Source organism: Phaeodactylum tricornutum, chromosome 20, assembly GCF_000150955.2.
Source record: "Phaeodactylum tricornutum CCAP 1055/1 chromosome 20, whole genome shotgun sequence".
Taxonomy (NCBI): Eukaryota; Bacillariophyta; class Bacillariophyceae; order Surirellales; family Neidiaceae; genus Phaeodactylum; species Phaeodactylum tricornutum.
This window is the reverse complement of record NC_011688.1, coordinates 644,922-665,338: the sequence shown is the minus strand read 5'-3', so window position 1 is coordinate 665,338 and position 20,417 is coordinate 644,922. Positions and strand designations below refer to the sequence as shown.

The 20,417-nt window shown below is 51.6% G+C and overlaps 8 protein-coding genes across 8 annotated transcripts; 2 read left to right on the top strand and 6 right to left on the bottom strand.

The window, feature by feature from the left end:
• Positions 1 to 275: 275 nt before the first annotated feature.
• Positions 276 to 1,173, bottom strand: PHATRDRAFT_39769 (predicted protein; the record flags this gene model as incomplete). The annotated part of the gene is made up of 2 exons (XM_002183614.1): positions 276 to 1,105; positions 1,137 to 1,173. The coding sequence occupies 2 exons, from the start codon at positions 1,171 to 1,173 to the stop codon at positions 276 to 278; spliced, it is 867 nt and encodes a 288-aa protein (XP_002183650.1).
• A 203-nt stretch (positions 1,174 to 1,376) lies between these two features.
• On the top strand, positions 1,377 to 2,112 carry PHATRDRAFT_49123 (predicted protein; the record flags this gene model as incomplete). Its single annotated transcript, XM_002183752.1, has 1 exon — positions 1,377 to 2,112. The coding sequence occupies exon 1, from the start codon at positions 1,381 to 1,383 to the stop codon at positions 2,110 to 2,112; it is 732 nt and encodes a 243-aa protein (XP_002183788.1). The 5' UTR covers positions 1,377 to 1,380.
• An 830-nt stretch (positions 2,113 to 2,942) lies between these two features.
• PHATRDRAFT_49122 (predicted protein) lies at positions 2,943 to 6,119 on the bottom strand (the record flags this gene model as incomplete). Its single annotated transcript, XM_002183613.1, has 1 exon — positions 2,943 to 6,119. The coding sequence occupies one exon, from the start codon at positions 6,117 to 6,119 to the stop codon at positions 2,943 to 2,945; it is 3,177 nt and encodes a 1,058-aa protein (XP_002183649.1).
• Positions 6,120 to 7,526: 1,407 nt separating this feature from the next.
• Positions 7,527 to 8,063, bottom strand: PHATRDRAFT_39766 (predicted protein; the record flags this gene model as incomplete). The annotated part of the gene is made up of 1 exon (XM_002183612.1): positions 7,527 to 8,063. One exon carries the CDS (start codon positions 8,061 to 8,063, stop codon positions 7,527 to 7,529), a length of 537 nt encoding a protein of 178 aa, XP_002183648.1.
• Positions 8,064 to 8,443: 380 nt separating this feature from the next.
• Positions 8,444 to 10,296, bottom strand: PHATRDRAFT_49121 (predicted protein; the record flags this gene model as incomplete). The annotated part of the gene is made up of 4 exons (XM_002183611.1): positions 8,444 to 9,214; positions 9,336 to 9,740; positions 9,786 to 9,886; positions 10,019 to 10,296. The coding sequence occupies 4 exons, from the start codon at positions 10,294 to 10,296 to the stop codon at positions 8,961 to 8,963; spliced, it is 1,038 nt and encodes a 345-aa protein (XP_002183647.1). The 3' UTR covers positions 8,444 to 8,960.
• A 218-nt stretch (positions 10,297 to 10,514) lies between these two features.
• On the top strand, positions 10,515 to 11,491 carry PHATRDRAFT_49120 (predicted protein; the record flags this gene model as incomplete). Its single annotated transcript, XM_002183751.1, has 2 exons — positions 10,515 to 10,690; positions 10,853 to 11,491. The coding sequence occupies 2 exons, from the start codon at positions 10,515 to 10,517 to the stop codon at positions 11,439 to 11,441; spliced, it is 765 nt and encodes a 254-aa protein (XP_002183787.1). The 3' UTR covers positions 11,442 to 11,491.
• Positions 11,492 to 11,527: 36 nt separating this feature from the next.
• PHATRDRAFT_49119 (predicted protein) lies at positions 11,528 to 13,002 on the bottom strand. The gene has a single exon (XM_002183610.1). The coding sequence runs from the start codon at positions 12,880 to 12,882 to the stop codon at positions 11,767 to 11,769; it is 1,116 nt and encodes a 371-aa protein (XP_002183646.1). The 5' UTR covers positions 12,883 to 13,002; the 3' UTR covers positions 11,528 to 11,766.
• A 2,792-nt stretch (positions 13,003 to 15,794) lies between these two features.
• On the bottom strand, positions 15,795 to 18,790 carry PHATRDRAFT_39762 (predicted protein; the record flags this gene model as incomplete). Its single annotated transcript, XM_002183609.1, has 3 exons — positions 15,795 to 16,493; positions 16,547 to 17,649; positions 17,839 to 18,790. 3 exons carry the CDS (start codon positions 18,788 to 18,790, stop codon positions 15,795 to 15,797), a joined length of 2,754 nt encoding a protein of 917 aa, XP_002183645.1.
• Positions 18,791 to 20,417: the final 1,627 nt, after the last annotated feature.

Here is a 20,417-nt window from a genome sequence, read left to right as displayed (position 1 = left end):
GCGGGAAGTATCCAAAGACAAATCCAGGAGACTTTGGCAAAATCTCTTCATACTTACAAGGAGGTCAGCTCAAAAGTATTTTTACGCTAGTCTGCATGAATTCTTGACCTTCGCTGCCAAAATCATTGCCTAGTCGAGCCACTGAGGCTTTTCCCAAGCACTTGGATTGAGCCGTTTTAAGGTTGCTAACCGCACAGCTTCAGCGGACACTTACAGCAAGGCCACGAATTCAACATAACAGAAAAGTATTGGCTTCAAAGGATTAGATTTATTTATCAGCTAGCTTGAAGCTTCAATTTTTGCTGCTGTTCATGGATTAACATTTCGACCCAAGGAGTATTGACATCGAGATTTCGTACAGAGAAGGAGCCAGCCACGGTCATGATTGGGTGAGGCCGGTTTTGCGCCCTTGAGAAGGACGAGGAGCCGGACGCCTTAGTCTCTCCCAGATATTCGTCGTATTCCATAATTGCGAGCGCATCGATCGCCAATCGGTTTGGTACAATCGGTTTCACCTTGCTCCCCTTTCGTGCGGCTTTTACAGAAGGTGTACGTCTGCTTGGGTCAGGAAGGTCTCGAACGGCTTGGTGCTCATTCCAAAATTCGACTGTTGCGTGATGAAATACGCTCTGATCACGGCTTTTACGTTCCCTCTGTGCTTCGCCTTGTTGACCCTTGCTTACAAACGGAAAGTTCCTTCCGATCCCAAGATCGTAAGACACTTTGTAAGGCTTGGACATCCGACTCTCCAAGAGTGATCGATTTTGTTCCATGATTGTGGAAGTACTTGCAACTCGAAGTGTCTGAGCAAAGCTCACAACATCCAGCGACGGCGACATATTTGTGCTGTACGCTGTAGTACTGGAAATACCGAGAAGCAGAATTAGAGGACGTTTCATTGTCATAGCAAGATTTGCGATCAAAGCGGTTTGTGCTGGTAGAGAGTACAAACGGTGTTTGGCTTCCGTGGTGAGAAAAGACGTGGTCGGTGGTAAATTTGTGAGAAATGAGTTCTGAGGTGGGGGATTGCGGTCCCGTTGCCAATTGGTGAAGGCGTCGCAGGCAGCTTCCTGTTGGGAAGTCTTCGTCGGAATTCCGAGGAATCCTTTCGAAGCGCTGTGTCAAAGTACACTTACTGTTAGGGATTTGAAAATCGATTCTTCGATGACGCATGATTCGCGAATTACACCTTGACTGGCTGTGAAATCCAGTTTTTCTGTCGGAGCCGAGAGAAATTGTGTTGCCAGAAATACAGTGACTGTGAGACATGCGCGTCCGGTCCGTCTCGCCCGTTACTCCTATTGACTGTGAGTAAACGAAGGTTCGCCTAGATTTATTTGAAGTTAATTGTCTCTCCGTGCTCTCCCCTTTACAAGCTGTATGTCAAAAAAGAGACCTGGTGTAGCAGCCGCCGTGCGCTTGCAGCAGAAGCTCACTGCCGCGGATATATCACTCTGGGAACGCGTCGAATCGCAATTTGCAGATGCAGGAGGAAGTGTTACGAAAGCATTGGAGACAGGTGCTGATAGTATATGCCAGGGCGCAACATATTTGACCAAATCGCAGCTGCTGAAACTGGTTGAATGGAAATTCTCCGTTGGAAAACCGCGTCACGCTCTTAAAAAGTACCTCGCCTCCAACTCCGAGCAAGATGTCAACAAGTGGACGCGATCTGGTATAGCAAAAGCACACAATGCGTTGTCTACGAACGAATTATCGGTAAAGGAAGCCTTGCAGGAAGTTATCAAGCTCCAAGGAGTCGGTCCGGCCACAGCTAGCGCATTGCTTTGTCGAACCAATCCTGCTGCTTTCTGCTACATGTACGACCAAGTCATCGATGCTTTTGAGCCCAAAAGAGACTACTCTCTAGCCGTGTACTTGCGAGTCAATCGTGAATGTTCTCGAATTGCCCAGACCTTGGGAGAAAAATGGACTTCGGCTCGAGTTGCTCGAGTACTTTGGGTAGCCGCAAAGGTGCTGGCCGGAGGTACAATGGAAGACTTGACAATAACCTCGGATACACACAATCAAGAAATAAATTCAGGTTCGAAGCGTTTGGTGAAAGAGTCAACACCACGAGCGGCAATTAGACCAAAACGCGCCAGAACATAAAAATTCAAGGGAATATACGTCTGAACCTACCCAGTTCGACTAGGTCTCATCTTGTAGGGTTATGACGACCGATTAATGTAAACCCATTGTTCGCCGCGTTCGGTTCCGAGCTTGGGTTCGCATTTGGGTGATTCCGCATTCGCTGATTGTGAAGTAGACTGCAGTATCGCTTCTAGTCGTCTCCCGTCCCACAACAACCTCTCCATATACGTCAAACTCGTAGACATATTATTTGTTTGTTCACCACACACCATGAGAAACTATATCCACTTCGTCGCTTTAGTTATCATGTACATCATATTGCCCGAAAGCCGTGGATTTGTGCAAGTTCGACAATCTGGGCGAGTACTCCAATTAGAGGCACCCCCAGCGACAGACGTAAGATTTGGCAGTCGGGACTTTGTAGAACCTTGGTATTTGCGCATAGATCTAGATTCTCCCCGATTCGCTCGCGCACCTCAGGCGTCTCAGGTGGAAGCAGAAACGAAGCCTGAGGCAATTGCTCTATCACCTGCAACAGCCATCCGCATACTTTTTGTGTACACCGCCCCGTTAGTCTTGGCAACTTTTGTCTTTATGGCAGCGCTGATATTCAAGCTGGCTGTACTTGACTTCTCTCCGGTCCGATACGTTCGAGCTTTCTAGCTTGTAATACGCCATTGCGCGAAGTGCGGAAAAAAGGGAAATGCCTATAATGCATAGTTTAGTTAACGGTAAATATTTGGTGATACACAGACATATGATGATGGTAAGGTTTACAAAGGAGAATCAATCGGAATTCCAGTCACAAAGGAATCCTCGAGCGTTCAAGTAAAGGCATCGTTTGCACCTTAAATTGGGTTGATTGCTAGCTGCAAAGGCTTGCTCGTACTCTGTTCGATGGCACTTGTGAGCTTTTCCTTGTCTTTCGAGGACGATGTAGTCGAATTTGTGGAAGTAGATGAAAGCAAATTCTTAGCGGATGTTTCCAGAGGACTACTACGTTTCAGTCGCAAGATTGATTTGAGTTTCCGCTTGGCGACTTCCACCGTTTCTTCAACTCTTGTGGAACCAAGGTTCACAATCGTTCTTCGACGCTGTGATCGCAATTTGTTGAGCTCGCGTACGTTAACAGCCACGTCCTTCTGGGTATACCCCAGGTCAAAAAAGACCTGTTCACGCTCTTGGCGAGTCAGCAGCAACCTCTCCGGAGCGCGCATAGGCTCACGCAAAATCTCAAAGTCGTCAACTGATTTGACATCTTGAGGTACAAAGACCCACCCAATACCAAGACTCGGGCCGCTAGCAGCTGCCGGGTTATCGCTGAGAATACGATCGTACACTCGTATAGAGACAGTGTTAAACGACACAATAGGAGGTTTTCTGTCGGACAGCTTCAATTCGTCGTGCTCACAATGGTCATTGTCCGTGCCGTTTTTGTCACCATCGGGAGTCAGGAGATCTGTAACGTCGGACTGCAAATGCGAAGGAGATTGAGATTGTTGATCATTGTGCTCGCGTGTATGGAGTCGCCCCTTTTCGGCCAAGGCCGTCACACCATCCATCAAGCTCGGGCGCCGCTGTTGCCGCCGGAATCCACCACCGCTACCTTTACTTTCACTGTCACTTCTTTTCGGATCCTCGCTGGACTTGATGCTACGAGGCCGGATTGGGTCTGATATACACGCCGACGCTACATGACAGGAGCGTTCGGCCGAAATCGTAGACTTTAACGATGGACTTTTAACAGGAGCCTCCGGCAAGACAGAAGGCACCTCGTAAATCTTGGTAGTTGATGTAAAAAAGCTCTGTTTCAAGGAGGATTTGGATGCCGATCGAAAAGAGCCAATAGACTTGGTGTGTTGCAGGCTGCCCGCTATTGCTGGTAACATCTTTGCACCACCTTCAGGCATGAGCGCCGGAATGGTCAATTCTTGACTGACAGGTTTCATACGCTTGACCTTTTTCCGCCTCGTTTCCTTGGCAGCTGCCGACCGTAGGATTTGGCTTAGATTATCTACTCCAAAATTGTGCCCCCCAGAGGATGTTGGCATCAGGCAATCTTCATTCTCTTCGGTGATGGCGGCAGCGTGGCGGAAAATGGTACTTAAATTGTCACTCACTTGGCATGCATCTACGCTGTCTTCAGGCCATTCAATCTCTACTTCGCGCAAGACATTCCGAGACCGCTCTGGACGCGAGACATCGTCACAATGATCGGAGCCAAAGCTCCAGTCGTCGGAGTTCACGGTCAGATTGGAAACGACACTCCGGGGCACCGTATCAGCAGATGCATTGTCCTCGTCCACAAAACGATTGATCCCGAGTTTTTCAAAGACGAAACCAAACTGTTTGATGGCAGCTTTTTGCTGATCATAAGATTCGTGGAGCTCATTGTATATTTGTTGCAACGTGGTGTCATTAACCTTTTCCTCGTCGCTGCTGTCCTCGATAGTGCTGCTTTTATCATTTTCTTCAACATCCAGCCAGCCTAGCATACGTGCGATTTCTCCTCGTCGCCGTTGCCGTCCCACCGACTCTTCGTCGCTCGGAAAAACTGAGTAGTGAAGCAATGTTTCCGTTTTATAAATATTTTGATCAAGAGCGAAATTCTGGTGTTGTAACACATCCACCATTCCGTACAAATCGGTTTTCTGAGATCGATCTACGCGCAAAATGATCTCCCTCCCTTGGTCTTTGGATAAAACTTGAATCTTCTCGTGCAAGTCGTAATTTTTGGTCTTCATCTCGCCAAGTACTCGTTCCAAAGCGAGGGCGCGTTCCTCAATCTGTTCCCAGGTCACAATAGGAGCCGGGTCGGAGCTCGGCGAGTTCTGTTCTGGTTTAGTTTCGTGCTTTGCCTCTTCGACAACGTCGTGTTCGGAAGAGACTTCCTCTTTGTCTTTGTCCTCAATCTTGTCGCCATGTCGGTCTATCCCCCACACATTGTTACCGGAAGGTAAAAGCTCGTCAGGTGTGGTTAAGGCACTGACATTATCCGGAAAGAGTTCGTCGCCTTCGTCGACTAATAGGCAAATCGGCGTTGACGCGCTGATATCCGCGTTCCGAGCCTCGGAAGCGCAACTTACCAAATCATCCATTTTTGAGGCGGACCTTCCAGATAGCGGAGACGATTCGTAGGCCGACTTCCAGTCTTCGTAGCCTAAATCCAGAACACCTTGAATATTCGGATCGTTTGTGGCGAGTCGATTGAGTTCCGACAGAGACAATCGTCGCTCATCTACGGAATAGATCGATTCCGGATATACAGTGAGGAATAAGGCGAGTGTTTCTTCGTCGACACCCCCCGCCACGGCATCGTGCACGGGCAATCGACCCGTGACGGGAATCGCTGTACGTCGGGCGGATCGAATGCTGTTATTGTTGCTGTTGTTACTACTGTTGCAAAACAGTAGGCTGTCCTCGATCCGAGTCCGGTCGACGTGTCCGTCGTCACGCATTCTTGCCCCTTGTGGATAAATCAAAAGAAGGTGGGAAAGAAAGTCGCCGAGGCGAGCCCGAGCCGCTTCGTCCGTTTCTTCCGCGAGTTTCCGACACGCCAAATGAATGGGCAAGGCCCGGGAAACAGCGGCATCGTCTCCCGGAGGTCGTTCCACCCACCAAATACTAGCCTCCTGCGGAGTTTCGTGCAAGCGTTCCGTAGCATCCTCATACTTGCCTCGCTGAATCAGCCAACACAAAATCGTGGGTGTGGAGGAAGTATTCTTGTCTCGGCTTTTGCCTTTACTCCGCTGACTCCGTTTGGATCTTTTGCGTGGCAACGGGGGTCGCGTGTTGGGACTCGTCCCAGTTTTGGCCGGTGGTAGCTCGGGGGGTGATTCGAGACGCGTATCGATCGGGACACCGGTACCGGAGAAGACAATGGTCGTTTTCAATCCCAAGGGCGGCGTGGAGACGGTCGTGCGTGGGGGGGAAGAAATCGTACCCAGCGGTGCTCCGGATGCCGAGTACACGTGCTTCTTTTCGGCTTCGCGCCTTTTCATTTCGCTCGGCTTGACCGTTTCCATCGCTGGTTGATTTGTTTGTTTGTATGTTTGTGCTGACAGAGTCGCGAGGCTGGTGACGATTCGACGGGAGGTGCTCAAGAGGATCTTTCCTGGATGGGCTCGAACGGAAAAAGTGGGTAAAGACTCGAACACCGCTTCTCCTTGACAACCCAATTCTGTTTTCTCGTATCGTGTGCGGTAGATACCTAGAGGTACTCTTGAGAATAACTTCACAATTCTCACGAGACCACGTGTATATTGATAGTACGACACTGTTCCACCGAAACAGTGCGGGTAGTGATGTGGAATGAATTATGTGGGAGGATCGTATCCAACCACGTCGACACACGGGTTTCCGACAAAAAGGCAGACGAACTTGTACTTATCTAGAGTCAAGGCTCACTGTCAGTCGTCACCACAGCCTACATACGGGGAGGAAAGCAGTAGGGGGATGTGTATGTGAAACAAAGGCGGGATGACGCGATGCGTATGTGTGTGTGTGTGTGTATCGTGAGTCAAACCCGACAGCGTGTGTGTTTGGGTACCAGACCAGACCGCTCTACCCGTACGTGCCGTGCCCCTTTCTTGTTGGCTTGGGGTGAGAGGGTCGGATGCGAGAGACACTATAAGAGATGCGATCGAACGATGGCGAAAGGTGAGGTTTTGCCCGACCCGGGTCCGTGTGGGCCGAGATCGCCACGGGACAGCTGTTCTAAGCCCTTCGGCTAACGTTACCGGAACATGGACGTTCTTCAACCAAGACTCTAAAATAGTAAAAATTTAAGCTTTGGGGATTATGAAAGCACAGATTTCTTCTTATTGCCTCTCCATTGTCGTCTCCAACTAATTGTAAGTAACAATAATCCGGAAATAGGAGTCGAGAACCAGAATGCCAGTCCGGCAGGGGTCAAGATCGTATATTTGAAAAGGGGCAGGCAATTCTGTTCTTTGTACATATGGTATATGCTAAGAACGATGAGCGTACGTTATGAGTGTGTGAACGGGGTATCACACCCCTAACCCTCACTCGAGATTGCTAGGAATCGCACAGCGCGGGCTTGCATCGACACCAACATTTTGCATCCCGTCGGTAGCGACAGAGTATGTCGTCTCTACTCAACCTCGCAGCTGCCTATCCTAGAGCTAGAGAAATTTCCAGTCCCAACTGTACATTATCCGATACTACGGCTAGCAGACTACAAGCCGTTTACACGACAATCCCAAACGAAACCTTCTCTGGTGCAATCTAGCAATCGTACAGTCTACCAAACTACCGGTAATTGACAAGTGGTCGAGACAATCGACACTCACGTAGGCGTGGGTTGTTTCGCACGACGATTCTTCCAAAGAAACGTGTGGAAATACCTGTAGTATATGTATTCACATCCACGGGATGCGTGGCTGCGCGATCCATTCCTTCCTTCACAGTCAGTAGTCCATGGCAGTGGTGACTCGCCAATCCGAAGGTGTTGTTTCCTGCTGCCAGGCACGACGACGTTCCAGGGCCAATGCCATCGAGACCGGGCGGAGCGGCGATGATACGGGACGACTACGCGCAGACGATGTATCGTCGCCGGGGCTTCGCATGACCTGGCGGTATCCCGGATTGTGGCCATCACTCGACGCGTCGGTAGTGGAATCCGGGTTATTCCGAGACGAGCGGACACTCCGGGATGCACGTTCGGGTTTCGGGTTGCGGCCTTTTGTCTGGTGGATTTTGGTAGGAAGAACGCCCTTTTGTTGTTTCGTTCCACGCTTACTCGTCAGTGGACGTTCGGCAACGACCTCGTTGTGGCTGCCCTCGGAAGTTTGCGACGCCTCCGTAGCGGACGACGCCGTATCGTCGGCGTACCGCGGCGCGATCGTGGCACGGCGGGACGCCCGACGGGGCGCGGGTGCCTTGACCCGTTTCGTCGTCGCGACGGGCCGGGATTTGGACGTCGCTTTGCGCTTTCCTCGGGGCATGACGAGAACAGTGTCTGACAGTAAAAACTAAAACCAGAAGAATGAAAATAATAGGAACAACCCCCACGTGCTTGTTTCCCCTCTTACCCAGCGTTTGGCCTTTCGAGTGTGTGTGGGATTGTTGTGTAAGTGTTCCGCGTTGGACGGATTCGTTGCGAAAATGGGCACGAATGATGGCGGGCTCGCGCGACAATGCCGCGCTGTCTCCGAACTTCGTGCCGACGAGGAACCCATCGCGAGGACGAACCGGATTTAGTTACGGGTCCCCTCTGCTAGACAACCCGGAGTTGATTTCCACAGTCCGCACGACCCACCATTCGACTCGAGCGTTTGGTCGAACGGTAAAACCCATCCTTGGCGTTCCATAGTTCGGTACAGTGGCGTTCGTGTTCCTCTACGGTTGGGATTCTCGACCTTTGCATGGCACCTACAATGCATCGAATGTTGGCCATCCGATGCTGCGCTGTGTATCGTCGAGCGTATGTACGTGCGATAGTCACCGTCGACGACTCGATATTCGCGAGACGCCGTGACATTCCGTAGTATTGCGTTTGTGGTGCAATCTACGACCATTTCTCTCCCGTAAAGTAGTTTTTCCAAAGAATCTCTTGCCGTGATGCGGGTAGCAGATCCAATCATCTCGTATCGAGGTACTCGCAATGCCAGAGGGCTACTCATGGTCGCCGTTATCCTGGCGTTGCCCAGCAAAGAGAAGTATCAACAGCCGAATTCCAACCGCCTGTAAAGCCGGTCACTTTTTTCCCGTCCAGCATTCTCCAGCACACTATCCGTTCGCCACGGCAGCTAGCGAGTAGTCAGAAACGTTCGAGGCGGGGGGTTTCGCCATTGATGTTGACCATTGAGGTAGTCCATTCGTCACCAGAAAACCTAGAGTATCTATCTACCAAGCCAGCCATCGTCAACACGATGACGAAACGAGGTGCCAGGATTACGGCTCTCACACAAAGGAGGAAGCAGGGGAACAGGGAGAGTTGCGAGACCCGTGAAGGAAGCAACGGCCTCATCGATTGCGTATACCAAAGGTTCGGCGTGTGGCAGGGCACGAACACCTTTTTCCAACCCCACACCAGTATCTCCCTGGTGGGTGAAGGTTTGGTGCAATTGGAATTGATCTAGTACCGACGTGGTCGCTTGTGGTAGTATCAGAGTTGGAAAGGTCTACACAACCTTACATACACACACAAAGCAACCCCGTCGGAGTAGAATGAACCTATCCACAGGACACTTAAGTAATTTAATAGTCGCCACCACCTTCTCCTTCGTCACCACCGAACATGTCCATACCGCCACCCATATCCATTTCTTCTTCCTCTTCCTTTTCTTCCGGTTGAGCTTCGACCGCCGCGGCGGCGTCACCACCTGCAGCCGCTCCGCCCCCGCCGCCACCTCCGGGCGAAGTGCAGTATCCGTCGACACCCTTCTTCGCCTTGCCGACCACCGAGGCGAACAGGGTCGCCAATGCCGGACTCAGTGTGTTGCCGGCAGTGGAAGCTACGGATTGGAGCTTGTCAGCCGTCACACCGTCATCCGATTCCGCACTGCCTACCAGCAGGTACGACAAGGAAGCCACCAATTCGTCCTTCTGGGATGCCGTCAATTCGGATAAGCCGGTAATCATAGTTGTGGTTGGTTTCAATTCGATAGAAAAGAACGCGTCTGTCGATTGTGGGAACCAAAAGAGTAACGGGGGTTAGCAGAGACCTACGTGGATCGGGACAGTTATGCAATATATGCGTGGTAAAGTGACCGTAGCCGAAACGGCAGCCCCGTACTTCCAGCTAATGGTCCTTTCAAACGTGGCTCTAGAACACGCAACGAGCACTTTCACTAGCAATAAAACAACGACAACAAGAAACTAAAGCGTTGGTACCTACAGAGGTTGTTCGTTGGGATTCTTTGCGTGTGCCGTAGCGTCGTAACGATACGGCAGTCACTGCAATTCGTTCCGTGTCGAGGGCGCCGTGGACTCGACAACCCTCCGGACGGGCAAGGGCGGACGGGTCCGGAAGGCAGCCTTGCGCCGTGTGTCTCGCGAAACCCGTATACCCCCGGAGTTGGGGGGTGCTTGACGGTGAAGTTCGTGATCGTAGTAACAGCGGTAACGGGTAGATTCGAACGACGTATTGAAAGACTGTCGTTCCGATGTCTCATTGCAAGGATGTCCAGACGTTGATGTCAAATTTCCGTTCCACGTGTCTTTTTGCGATGCCATTGGAGTATGTTGGAGAGAGACTAACTGTACTCCAGACTGGGGACAACCAACCCAATCAACCCATCACGGTTCCAACAAACGTACACACGAACTGTCAAAAGTCCAACACGCAATATCTACTCTGCCCAAATCCAACCATCTACTTTGACGGGGTTTTCCATCTTTTATACATTTATACACGGACTCGTTACTGATTCTCCCTGTCCAAAAACCCGAGCATGCGGATTCGGGTGCGATCGTTCGTCGTGGCGCTCCTCGGTGCCGTCACCATCACCACCAACGCGCAACAAGACTATCCCCAATACGATGACTACGCCGACGCCGATTATGGATCCCCCGATAATCTTTACCACGACTATGCCGCTCGGCAACAAGGCAAAGTTGCAGAAGGCGGGTACGTAGTTTCGGATAGCAATAGCAATAGCCACCGCTAAACCCAACCGCACTGGGATCTTTCATGAGTGATTATCCCCAGTGGAGTCTCACACTCGGTTCCATGCACTCTCTCTTACGTATTGTTCGTATTGTCGTTGTTATCATTGTTTTTGCTTCCCAGTGGCGGCGGTATAGGCATGGGGAAAATGGTGCTGGGTTCCGCGGTATCCTGGATGCTGGGAGCCAAATTTCATTCGGGTCGGGTAACCAAAAAGTTAAAGGCCAAGTTTCAAAAAGAGCAAAAACAGCTTTACAGTCAGTACTACAACGACGTGTATAAACTTACTGAGCAAAACCAGGAACTCCAGTATATGGTGGAACAATTGAAGGAAGCGCTGCAATCGACCGAGAGCAAGCACGAACTGGAGGCCCTGCAACGCGATTACGACGAATTCAAGCAACCGGACATTGACGGCGACGACCGCATCAGTCGAGCAGAATTCAATATGTACGTCAAGAACTATCTCAGTAATTACCCCGGCTTGTCGGAAAAGGATTATCCCAAATTCGAAGATTTCGACCACGACGGGGACGGCTTTGTGTCCTTCCAGGAGTACGCGCAACAAATGGCCCTGCAAGCACAGCAAGCCGAACTAGAACAAATGTACGGTGGTGGCAACGCAGCTTCCTCGCAAAAGGCCCAGGCCCTCAGTGATATGTACGGCAGCGCCAAACAGGGACAGAATCTGAAAGACAAAGCCTACCGTTAACGACACAGATTGTCCGCATATAATACTAGCATACCTCTCTTTTACGTTTCCGTGCAAGTTGTTGATGAGGACGGTAGGATCCTGCTAGGCTTGTTGAACAATCGTGTTATTGTAATTTAAAGAAATGTTGAATGTTAGGCTGCGTTAGAGCAGGATGGGAAAGTAATGAGAGTGCACGCGAGTGAATATGATGTAGCATGGAATAATAGTAAAGAGGTCAGAACGCAAGAGACTCTTCCAACAAAGCAAGCTGGAAAAGAGCCCAGAATGTGCTGAGTAGATCCGTTAATGGCAAGTGAAGTGATTTTTTTTCCCTTGCCTTGTTCTAAAACCAGTCGTCCGGAACTAGATTGACTTCACTCAGCGAAATTTGTCGCAAATGCTTCTGTTCTTCCGGTGTAGCGATGTGAACTTCCGTGTCGGCGACGAAGACTTTCTTGCACGGTACCGGTGGACTGGTTCCTTCTCCAAACGAGACACGGACGTGGTGACGTGTTTTGGGTGACGCCGTTTTCAATGTCGGTCTGCTATCGTCGTCCTTGCTGTCGCTGGACCTGACCTGTTTCTCTCGGTGTGTCACTAAGAATTCGTCCACCACCACGTTCAAAGCTCCGGGAGTTTCGTAGAAGAAAAAACTGGATCCGGGTAAAAAGTCACACTTGGCGTCCACCATTTGGGCCGCCGTCCAAGAGGGTGATTCGGGAGGAATTGGACTGTGATTAGCACCGATACACATCGTGGGCACCCTGACGGTAGGCAACAAGTCACGGTAGTCTTCGGCAACCAAACCGAGCGCGAGCTTGTTCCCAATCCCGTCGACTGGACGACACTGGAGCACTTCCTGCAAGAGCGCTTCAAAGTCTTCCGAATTCATCTTTGTCGAAAGACGGTCTTGCAGGCAGTCACGTACGTAGGCCTCGCCGTCGGTGGAGGATTCCATCCGAGTCAGCATGTCTCGGAACTCTTCCATAGTCTGCTGACCTCCGTAGTTGCGGAGATCTTCCTTCGACCAGTGCGACTGCTTAATGTAGACAGCTGCGGACTCGATCAAGACCAACGACTGCAAGCGCTCTTGTCCAAACAGTTCAATGAAGGACCAAACAATGGCGGAGCTCAGCGAGACGGCGAGGAGATGAGTCTTTTGCACCTGAAGGTGATCCATCAAATTAAGCAGATCCTTGGCGAGACGTATTGCCCGGTAGGATCCCGACTGCGGTCTGGCGGAAGCCCCTTGCCCACGCAGGTCCAGCACAATCACGTGATGACTCGTTGACAATGCCGTAACTTGCGATGCAAACATTCGAGCAGTCTGCAGCCAACCCGGTAAGATAATTAGTGTTTCCACAGGCGGCTGCCCTTCTTGTTGCGCTTGCGTCCGTTGACCTGCTTCAAGGTAGTGCAACTTGGTCCCGTCATCGGTTGAAAAGTACTTGGAAATCATCGTGATGAAGGTTGTCTCTACGCGGACGACTGCAGTGGGTTTATGCGTGTATGCGAAAATGGGTTTGGGTAGGCCAGAGGTGCTGTGAATATGGAGATTGGTTTTGGCTTTGATGTGTTTTTGAACAATGAGACACTGACGCGGGGAGAAAAACTGGGCAAACGAGGGAAAGCTTTTGGGGATCTCTATTTTTTCAACGCCAGAGAATCGTTGACACCAGTGTTCTCGCGAGAAAGCGCGAATGGTGGTATCCACTGCAATCGTATCAAGAGCCAAAAAAGGCCTCGATGTTTTGCATTCTCGTTACGAACATTGGGACAGAAGGGCGAGTCACTGCAATTGCACAACGAACGCTTGCAGTAAACAAAGTCGAAGATCTTTTTTCGGACAAACTGCGAACGGAAGAACGTCAGTCAACCAATCGATATAAATCGTACCGCTCGTTACTCCTCGGTGAAAACTATATATAGGTGTCGTCAAGCGTCTCTTGAAGTACCGAAAATAGCCTTGTTCAAACTTAAAGAATAAGACAAAAATATTAATGAACTCCCCATAGTTCAATTTCTATTAACAAAATTTAAAACTTATTCATATTCAATGTGAGGAACGGCAAAGTGGCTTTGAAATCGACAAGATTTCTGGTCAGATCTCCTAGGTCTCCGTTGTAATGTTCAAAGAACAAGAGCAATTTTTTAACTGGTGAATTCTGAATGACTAAAGAAGTCGAAAGGGACATATTTGAATTAAATGAGACGGGGATGGCCGTATGGACCTGAAACTAAGGAATGAAAACTCCTTACACGACTCATCCACGTCATACTCAGAAATGCTTTCGATCCGGCCGTTTGCGATTCAAACGAACAACGCAAGCACGCCATCCACGTCCACAATCAACTGAGATCGAACTATTGAAGAACACAAAACGACGATGAAGATCGAAGTCAGGAAAACGATGAACTACGAAGATTACGAGTCTATACTGTACTCTTGGATATTCGTAGGGACTGTGGGGCTGTGATTCGTTGTGTGTGGGACGGAAGCGACTTGGCGTTTAGCAGTAGGCGATTGAACTTCTGGTTAGACGTTGTCCTTACCAGGAGTTGGATCAACACACCCTCGCTGCAAATGAGAAGTTGCTTTGTCATTGGTGGGTGACTGTTCGAGAAGGTAGTGCGAGCGCATTTTGCGATGATGTGCGGGAGAATGATGCTTGGAGAAATAGTCGGCCAAATTCGTGAGGCCGGGTCGCCAGCAAATAATAAACTGTTTTTGCTTGACGCGGTCTTTAACCCAGTAGAAACGCATGTCAATGGCTTTAGAACGGCGTTGCTTGATGGTTTCATTGGCAATACCGGAGGCACAAGCGTTATCGGTCTGGATAGGGGTAGGTGGCTGAAGATGGCCAAGCTCGTCAAGAGTGACCCGGAAAGCAGTGGCGTCTTTGGCGTTGTAAAAGAGGGCACCGAGTTCTGCTTCGGTGGCCGACGAAAGAACAACGGACATGATGGAGCTATGTGTATGAATGGCGCCATTATTGGGAGGGTCCGGATCAGTTGGAGCGGGAGCAGCATTGGGATCGTGGGGTCGACTGCTGAGGAAAAAATGACCGGCAGCACGAGAACGGGCTTTCGACTCGGAAAGGTATGACGCGTCACTATGAATGTGTAAACACATGTCGCTAGCCTGAAACCGTACCGTAGCATGTGGGTGAGTGGCACAGTAGTCGAGTAAATGTTTGGCAGCGTGAAGGGTCGCTTGGGTTGCAGTTGACTGTGCCGAGGCCAGAGTGCCGAGAGCCACGAGAATGGTCGAGTCGACAGCCCTAGCGTAGTAAAGTAGGGTTCCGATGATTTCTTGCAGGTGGGTCTTGTCGGATGCATTGAGAGGTTCAGTGGTATCAGGGACTGGTGTGAGTTGAGTTGCAACGCCATAAGTTGGAGGGGTCCAAGGGTGAGGCGCATGTTGAGGCGTAACAGGGGGCGAGCGTTGAAAGCGGGTTAGGGCTTGGTCGATGTAGTCGGGCATGGACATGTCGAGGGTTTGACACTCATAATCCCAAGTAAGTGTAAGTCCGAGATAACGAGTGCCGTCCCAGTCAATGGTGATGGTGTAAAGCGCTTGGAGAGTGTCGATAAGGTGTTGTGCGTGTTCGGTTCCAGTGTATTTGACACCAAAGTCGTCCACAACTAGGGTAAACTGAATAGGGCGCGTGACGTGGCGAAATAGGCCAGCGGTATGTTTCGTCTTAACATAGCCGTGCGCAGCAAGGTGTTCAACAAGACGATTGTGGGCGAGGATACCGGCTTGGGGAAGGCCGTACATACCTTTGCGAATTTCGACGGTAACAGAGTTGTTGCGAATGAGTGGAGCTAACCGGTAATGAGCCAAGATGGTGGGAGGGATATTGGGAACCGGGATGCGCATGTATTCGTACCGAGCCATGGGGGTGCCAAGATAGAAATCCTTGATGTCAATGCACATAAACTTGGCGGCGGGCGTGGAGAGGACGCTATTGAAGAGGATCTTGGCGGTGGTGATGTCAGCAGTTGGGGTGCTAACCTTTCCGGGGTACTGAACTTAGTTGCCACCAACGGTGAAGCGGATGCGCTTGGGTTCAGATTTTTGAGGGCGAATGCTGGCTACGATGCGTAAGTAGGTGGCCTTGCGACCGGGAGGAATGGCGTTATGCTCGATGAAGTGCATGGTTTGGCTGCCAGTGGTGCTATGGGGTGGGTTACCTTGGGTGAGCCGGCCAATTTCGTTAGCGGCGGCGCGAATCCAATCGGGAGCGTCGGGGCCGGAGCGCAGGTGGCGATATTCCAATGAGGCGCCGGTGGCGGGGTCGACAACAGCATTGGCGGAGGCCGGGACAAGAAAGGGCCGGGTGCGGGTGTTGTGTGGATGCGCCGGTACTAGGGTTGGGGTTGCCGGTTGTGTGCGTGCTTTGCGGCGGCGACGGCCTGGGTTGCCGGTGCGAGAGTGATAGGTGGCCAGGGTGGGCACCCTCGGAAGTGCTGGGGCCGGAATGGGCACCCTCGGAAGTGCCGGGGCATGTTCGGCCGTGACAAGAGGAACGGCAAAACGGACCTGAGCAAGGGGAGTTGCTGGGGCAGGGGGACGGACCGGAGGCACGGGAGCGGGTGCAGGGATGTCGTCGGCTGGGGCGGCCACAGTGGCAAAGAGGGTGGCAAGATCTGTGAGTGCCTGGTGCTGGGTGGCATCGAGGGGGGCGAACGGAGACGCCGGGGAAGGATTCTGGAGGGCATGGACCAGGTCACGGGCGGCGGCCAGGGCGCGGTCGGTGGACAAAGGGCGGGCATGGGAATGCGGGTCGGGAACCAGGAAAGGGTGTCAGCAACACGTTTGGCACGTGTTTCCGTGATCCATACGCGATGGCAGCGATAATGGTTGAGAGCGGGGCCGAGATACCAACCTTCGACAGCATGGGGGGCCCAGGTTTCGCGAACAGCGGGCTTGACATGGACTAAGACGCGGGTGCCGGGAGGAGCAAGCGGGGTGCGGTTGTAGTCAAAGGCACCGTAAGGTTGTGCGTGGGCGGACAACTTGGGATTGATGCGGGAGCGACGAAGAAGATTGAGGGTAATGAGGGCCTGTGGGAGGAGTCGGTCCCAAAGATGAAGGGGAAAATCCGGGTTTGTGGTACAGAGGCCAGCAATGAAGTGGTTCTTGAAGGTGCGTATGGCCCGTTCGGCGGCATTACGACGGTGCAGATGGGGGGGGGGGGGGGTGCGAGCTGAAAGTCGACCTGCTCTAAGGTCATGAAGGCTTGGAGGGCTATAGAGGCTTCGTTGTCGAGGCGCTGAAGTTGGGGACGCAGGCCGCGCTGGGTAAAAAGGGTGTGAGCACGTTGGTAGGCGGCAAGAATCTCGGGTCCTGACTTGTTCCGCATGAGTTCAACATGGATGGCGTTGCTATCGTAATCGTAAAGGACAAGCATGTCGTTGTGTCCGGCACTGGAGGGAGTGAAGAAACGGCCCGGTTGGTTGGTGTAGATCTGCCCGGTGACCCGTTGGTGGGCAACGAAGACGTGGTGTGTGCGTGCAACAGGGTGGGCGTCAGGAGGATCGAGGTCGGGCACAGCGACGGCAGGGGGTTCCGTCGAGAGAGGGGAACAGACAGGGGAAAGCTTGGTGGAGCGCAGGTTTGCGCGTTGTTGGTTGAGGTGACCTTTGATCATCGCGGGGGAGCTGGGTGGGTACTTGCGGACCTGGCGGGAGGAAAGGTCTGGAAAAGTCGCGAGATGGCCGGAGTCGAGGGCCTGGCACCAGGTAGAGAGAGCCGGGGAGAAGAGCGAGGCGTGAACAAAAGCAATGCGGTCGGCGAGGGGGGTGGTTGGAACAAGAGCATGGGCTGTAGCAGGGGGCTTGGGAGGGGTAAGATCAAGGTGCCAGAGGCCAGTGTGGGGGGAGCGGGCACCAGAGAGCAGCAGGGTGGCGTCGCGATGAATGTCAAGGCGAGTGGCCGAGAAGGTTGCCGTACAGCCGTCATCGCACAGTTGACCGATGGAGAGGAGCGGATGGGAAGCGAGCCCAGGAAAAATGTGGGCTTGGCAGGCGGCAGGGGAGAAACCAGGGAGGTCCAGGGTGGCAACATGGCTGGAGCGGAGGACAGAGCCATTCGGGACACGGACGGAGAGGCTGGGGTTGGCTGGGTGCCGGTGCGTGTGAGGGCAGTTGATCGTAATGTAGTGGCCTGTGCAGCCGGTGTCGGCAATGGCAGAGGTGTGGGTACTAGGCGGGGAGGGGACTACAGACGAGTTAAGACTAGTAATATGATTGAGAGAATCGGTATTACTAGTTTTAATCATTGGCGTAGCCGTCCCTCTTTCCTATTCAGGAGGCTTGGGGGCAGTCCAAACCTTGGTGGAGCCGCCAAGGGTGTTGGTGGCCGTCGCGTCGTCGCGGTGGCCAGGGGCCTTGTTTTTGCACGTGGCACTAGTGTGCCGACGGTTATTGCTGGACCCATGGGTCCAGCAATAAGTTCGCTCAGAGAGGGCAGCAGAGGAGTGTGACACCAAGAGGGCTGAAAAAGGAAGGCTGAGCGAGTCGGGCGCAAGCGACGGGAGAACCAATGGAGCTGTGGCAAGGACGTTGGCGTAGCCTAGGGAGCCGGTGGTAACCGTACGCTTGCGGTCAGTGTCGGCGACCTTAAAGACGGCGCGCAGATTGGCAAGCGTATGGGTGGCCGGCAAGGCAGTGCGCCAGGTTTCACAGGCACGAGGAAAAAGGCCGGAGTGCTCGAGAACATCGTAGCCGGCGCGAACGGCGGCAGCCTCGGTGATGGGGTCACGTCCCGCCGTCGAGTACGCGATGGCGTCGGTTAAGCGATGAAAAATGGTCTCGATGGGGTCAGCTGGGTTCCACGGGGTGTACATGGACTGAATGTTGTTCTTAAGGTCCGAAGCGGAGATGGTACCAAAGTTGCGCCAGAGATGGTCGAGGAGGTCGCGACAGGAAACGTGGCTGTAAGCAAACTGGGGGTGTTCCAGGTCGCGAACGTAGACACGAGGAACAGCGTCGAGGATCTGGCGACGAAGGGCGTTGTTGACCGCCACGTAGAGGCTGTGGATGGCCACAGCGCGTTTGTGGAGTCGGTTGTTCTCCGTTATTTGAGGTTGCGTGGTGCCGGGTTCAGGGTCGGCAGGGGGAGCAACGGGGATGACAAAAGGGATGTCGGAGAGTTCGGCGTACGCTTCGGCAGTGAGCGTGAGGGCCATGTGACCATGGGCCCCGCCGCCGTTAAGGCTGGGAATGGCGGACGCGTTGGCGGAGAGCTGGCGTTGGGCCAGGAGAAGCGACGCATACGAGGGAGCGGTGGTGTCGGTGGCGATGGGATCGAGGACTTTGTGAGGAAAGTCGGAAATGGTGAAGTCGGCGGTCGGGGACATGATGGCAGAAGGCAGGACAGGGGAGCGGTAGGGCAGGGCTGGGATCAGAAAGACGGGGGGGTTGCTTCGTAGTTCTATTGAAGAACACAAAACGACGATGAAGATCGAAGTCAGGAAAACGATGAACTACGAAGATTATGAGTCTATACTGTACTCTTGGATATTCGTAGGGACTGTGGGGCTGTGATTCGTTGTGTGTGGGACGGAAGCGACTTGGCGTTTAGCAGTAGGCGATTGAACTTCTGGATAGACGTTGTCCTTACCAGGAGTTGGATCAACACGAACATTTCAGGTACAGCAGCTCATTTGCTTGTTATTATACAATGGCGATGTTTTGTATAGACTACACCTGTTGCGAAGTTTCATAGACAACTAATTGTAGCGTCTCTTTTGACGGCGTATATGGGAACAAAGGTCGGTAAGCCGGAATGAGAATAAGCACACCGAAGCGTTTGTTGGAACTTTTGTTGGTGGACATGCTCAAACATTGACATTATCGTGAGTGCTAGTGTGGGATTTGCCAAAACGTTCGTCGGAGGTTTTGTCGGTGGATGCGAACAAATGTTGACATTGTCTTGAGTGCTAATGGGGGGCTTTGCCAAAGTGATTGTTGAAAGTTTTGTCGGTGGACGTGATCAAATGTTGACATTGTCTTGAGTGCTAATGGGGGGCTTTGCCAAAGTGATTGTTGAAAGTTTTGTCGGTGGACGTGATCATACGTTGACATTGTCTTGAGTGCTAATGGGGGGCTTTGCCAAAGTGATTGTTGAAAGTTTTGTCGGTGGACGTGATCATACGTTGACATTGTCTTGAGTCCTTATGAGGGACTTTTCCAAACCGTTTGTCGGAAGCTTTGTCGGTGGATGCAAACAAATGTTGACGTTATCTTGGGTGCTAATAGGGGGCTTTGCCAAAGTGCTTGTTGAAAGTTTTGTCGGTGGACGTGATCAAACGTTGACATTGTCTTGAGTCCTTATGAGGGACTTTTCCAAACCGTTTGTCGGAAGCTTTGTCGGTGGATGCGATCAATGTTGACACTGTCCTCCCTCAGGAAACGTCCACTCCCATTAGCCCTATTGACGGCTGGAGCTATGGCTGCACCTTATCTGCTCAAGGCTGAAGAGTGCTTTGTCTTGGAATTGCTTATTGATACATCTCTTTATGTAAAGCAAAGATATATGTATGTTGTGAAAATAATGCATTTCTGGCGCTTGTGTTCTAGACACAGTATATACTTAGAAACTGTTGTTACTGTAAATTTGAATAGCATTTTATGTTTGTCCTTCAAAATTTTGTTGAACTGTGAAAATCCACGTAGCCTTAACTTTTAACACCTACTCAACAAGATCTAATCACTGCATGCCCAATCTCCCCTGTCTGCTTTCTTACTGTTAACAATTATCTATACGCATTGCACAAAACACTGATTTCCACTTTGCAGAAGTGGGAAGTTGCTTACAGTTACCAATATTTGCTTGGCATTTTACGTTATCACCAAAATGGACAGCTATCTGAAGCAATTGCTTGACAAAACTGTTTCTGAACAGATGGAATGGGAAGCTGCTAGTATCCCTTTTGCAGCAACAGATGGACAACAACACAATCTTTGCGACTATATGGGTAAAGA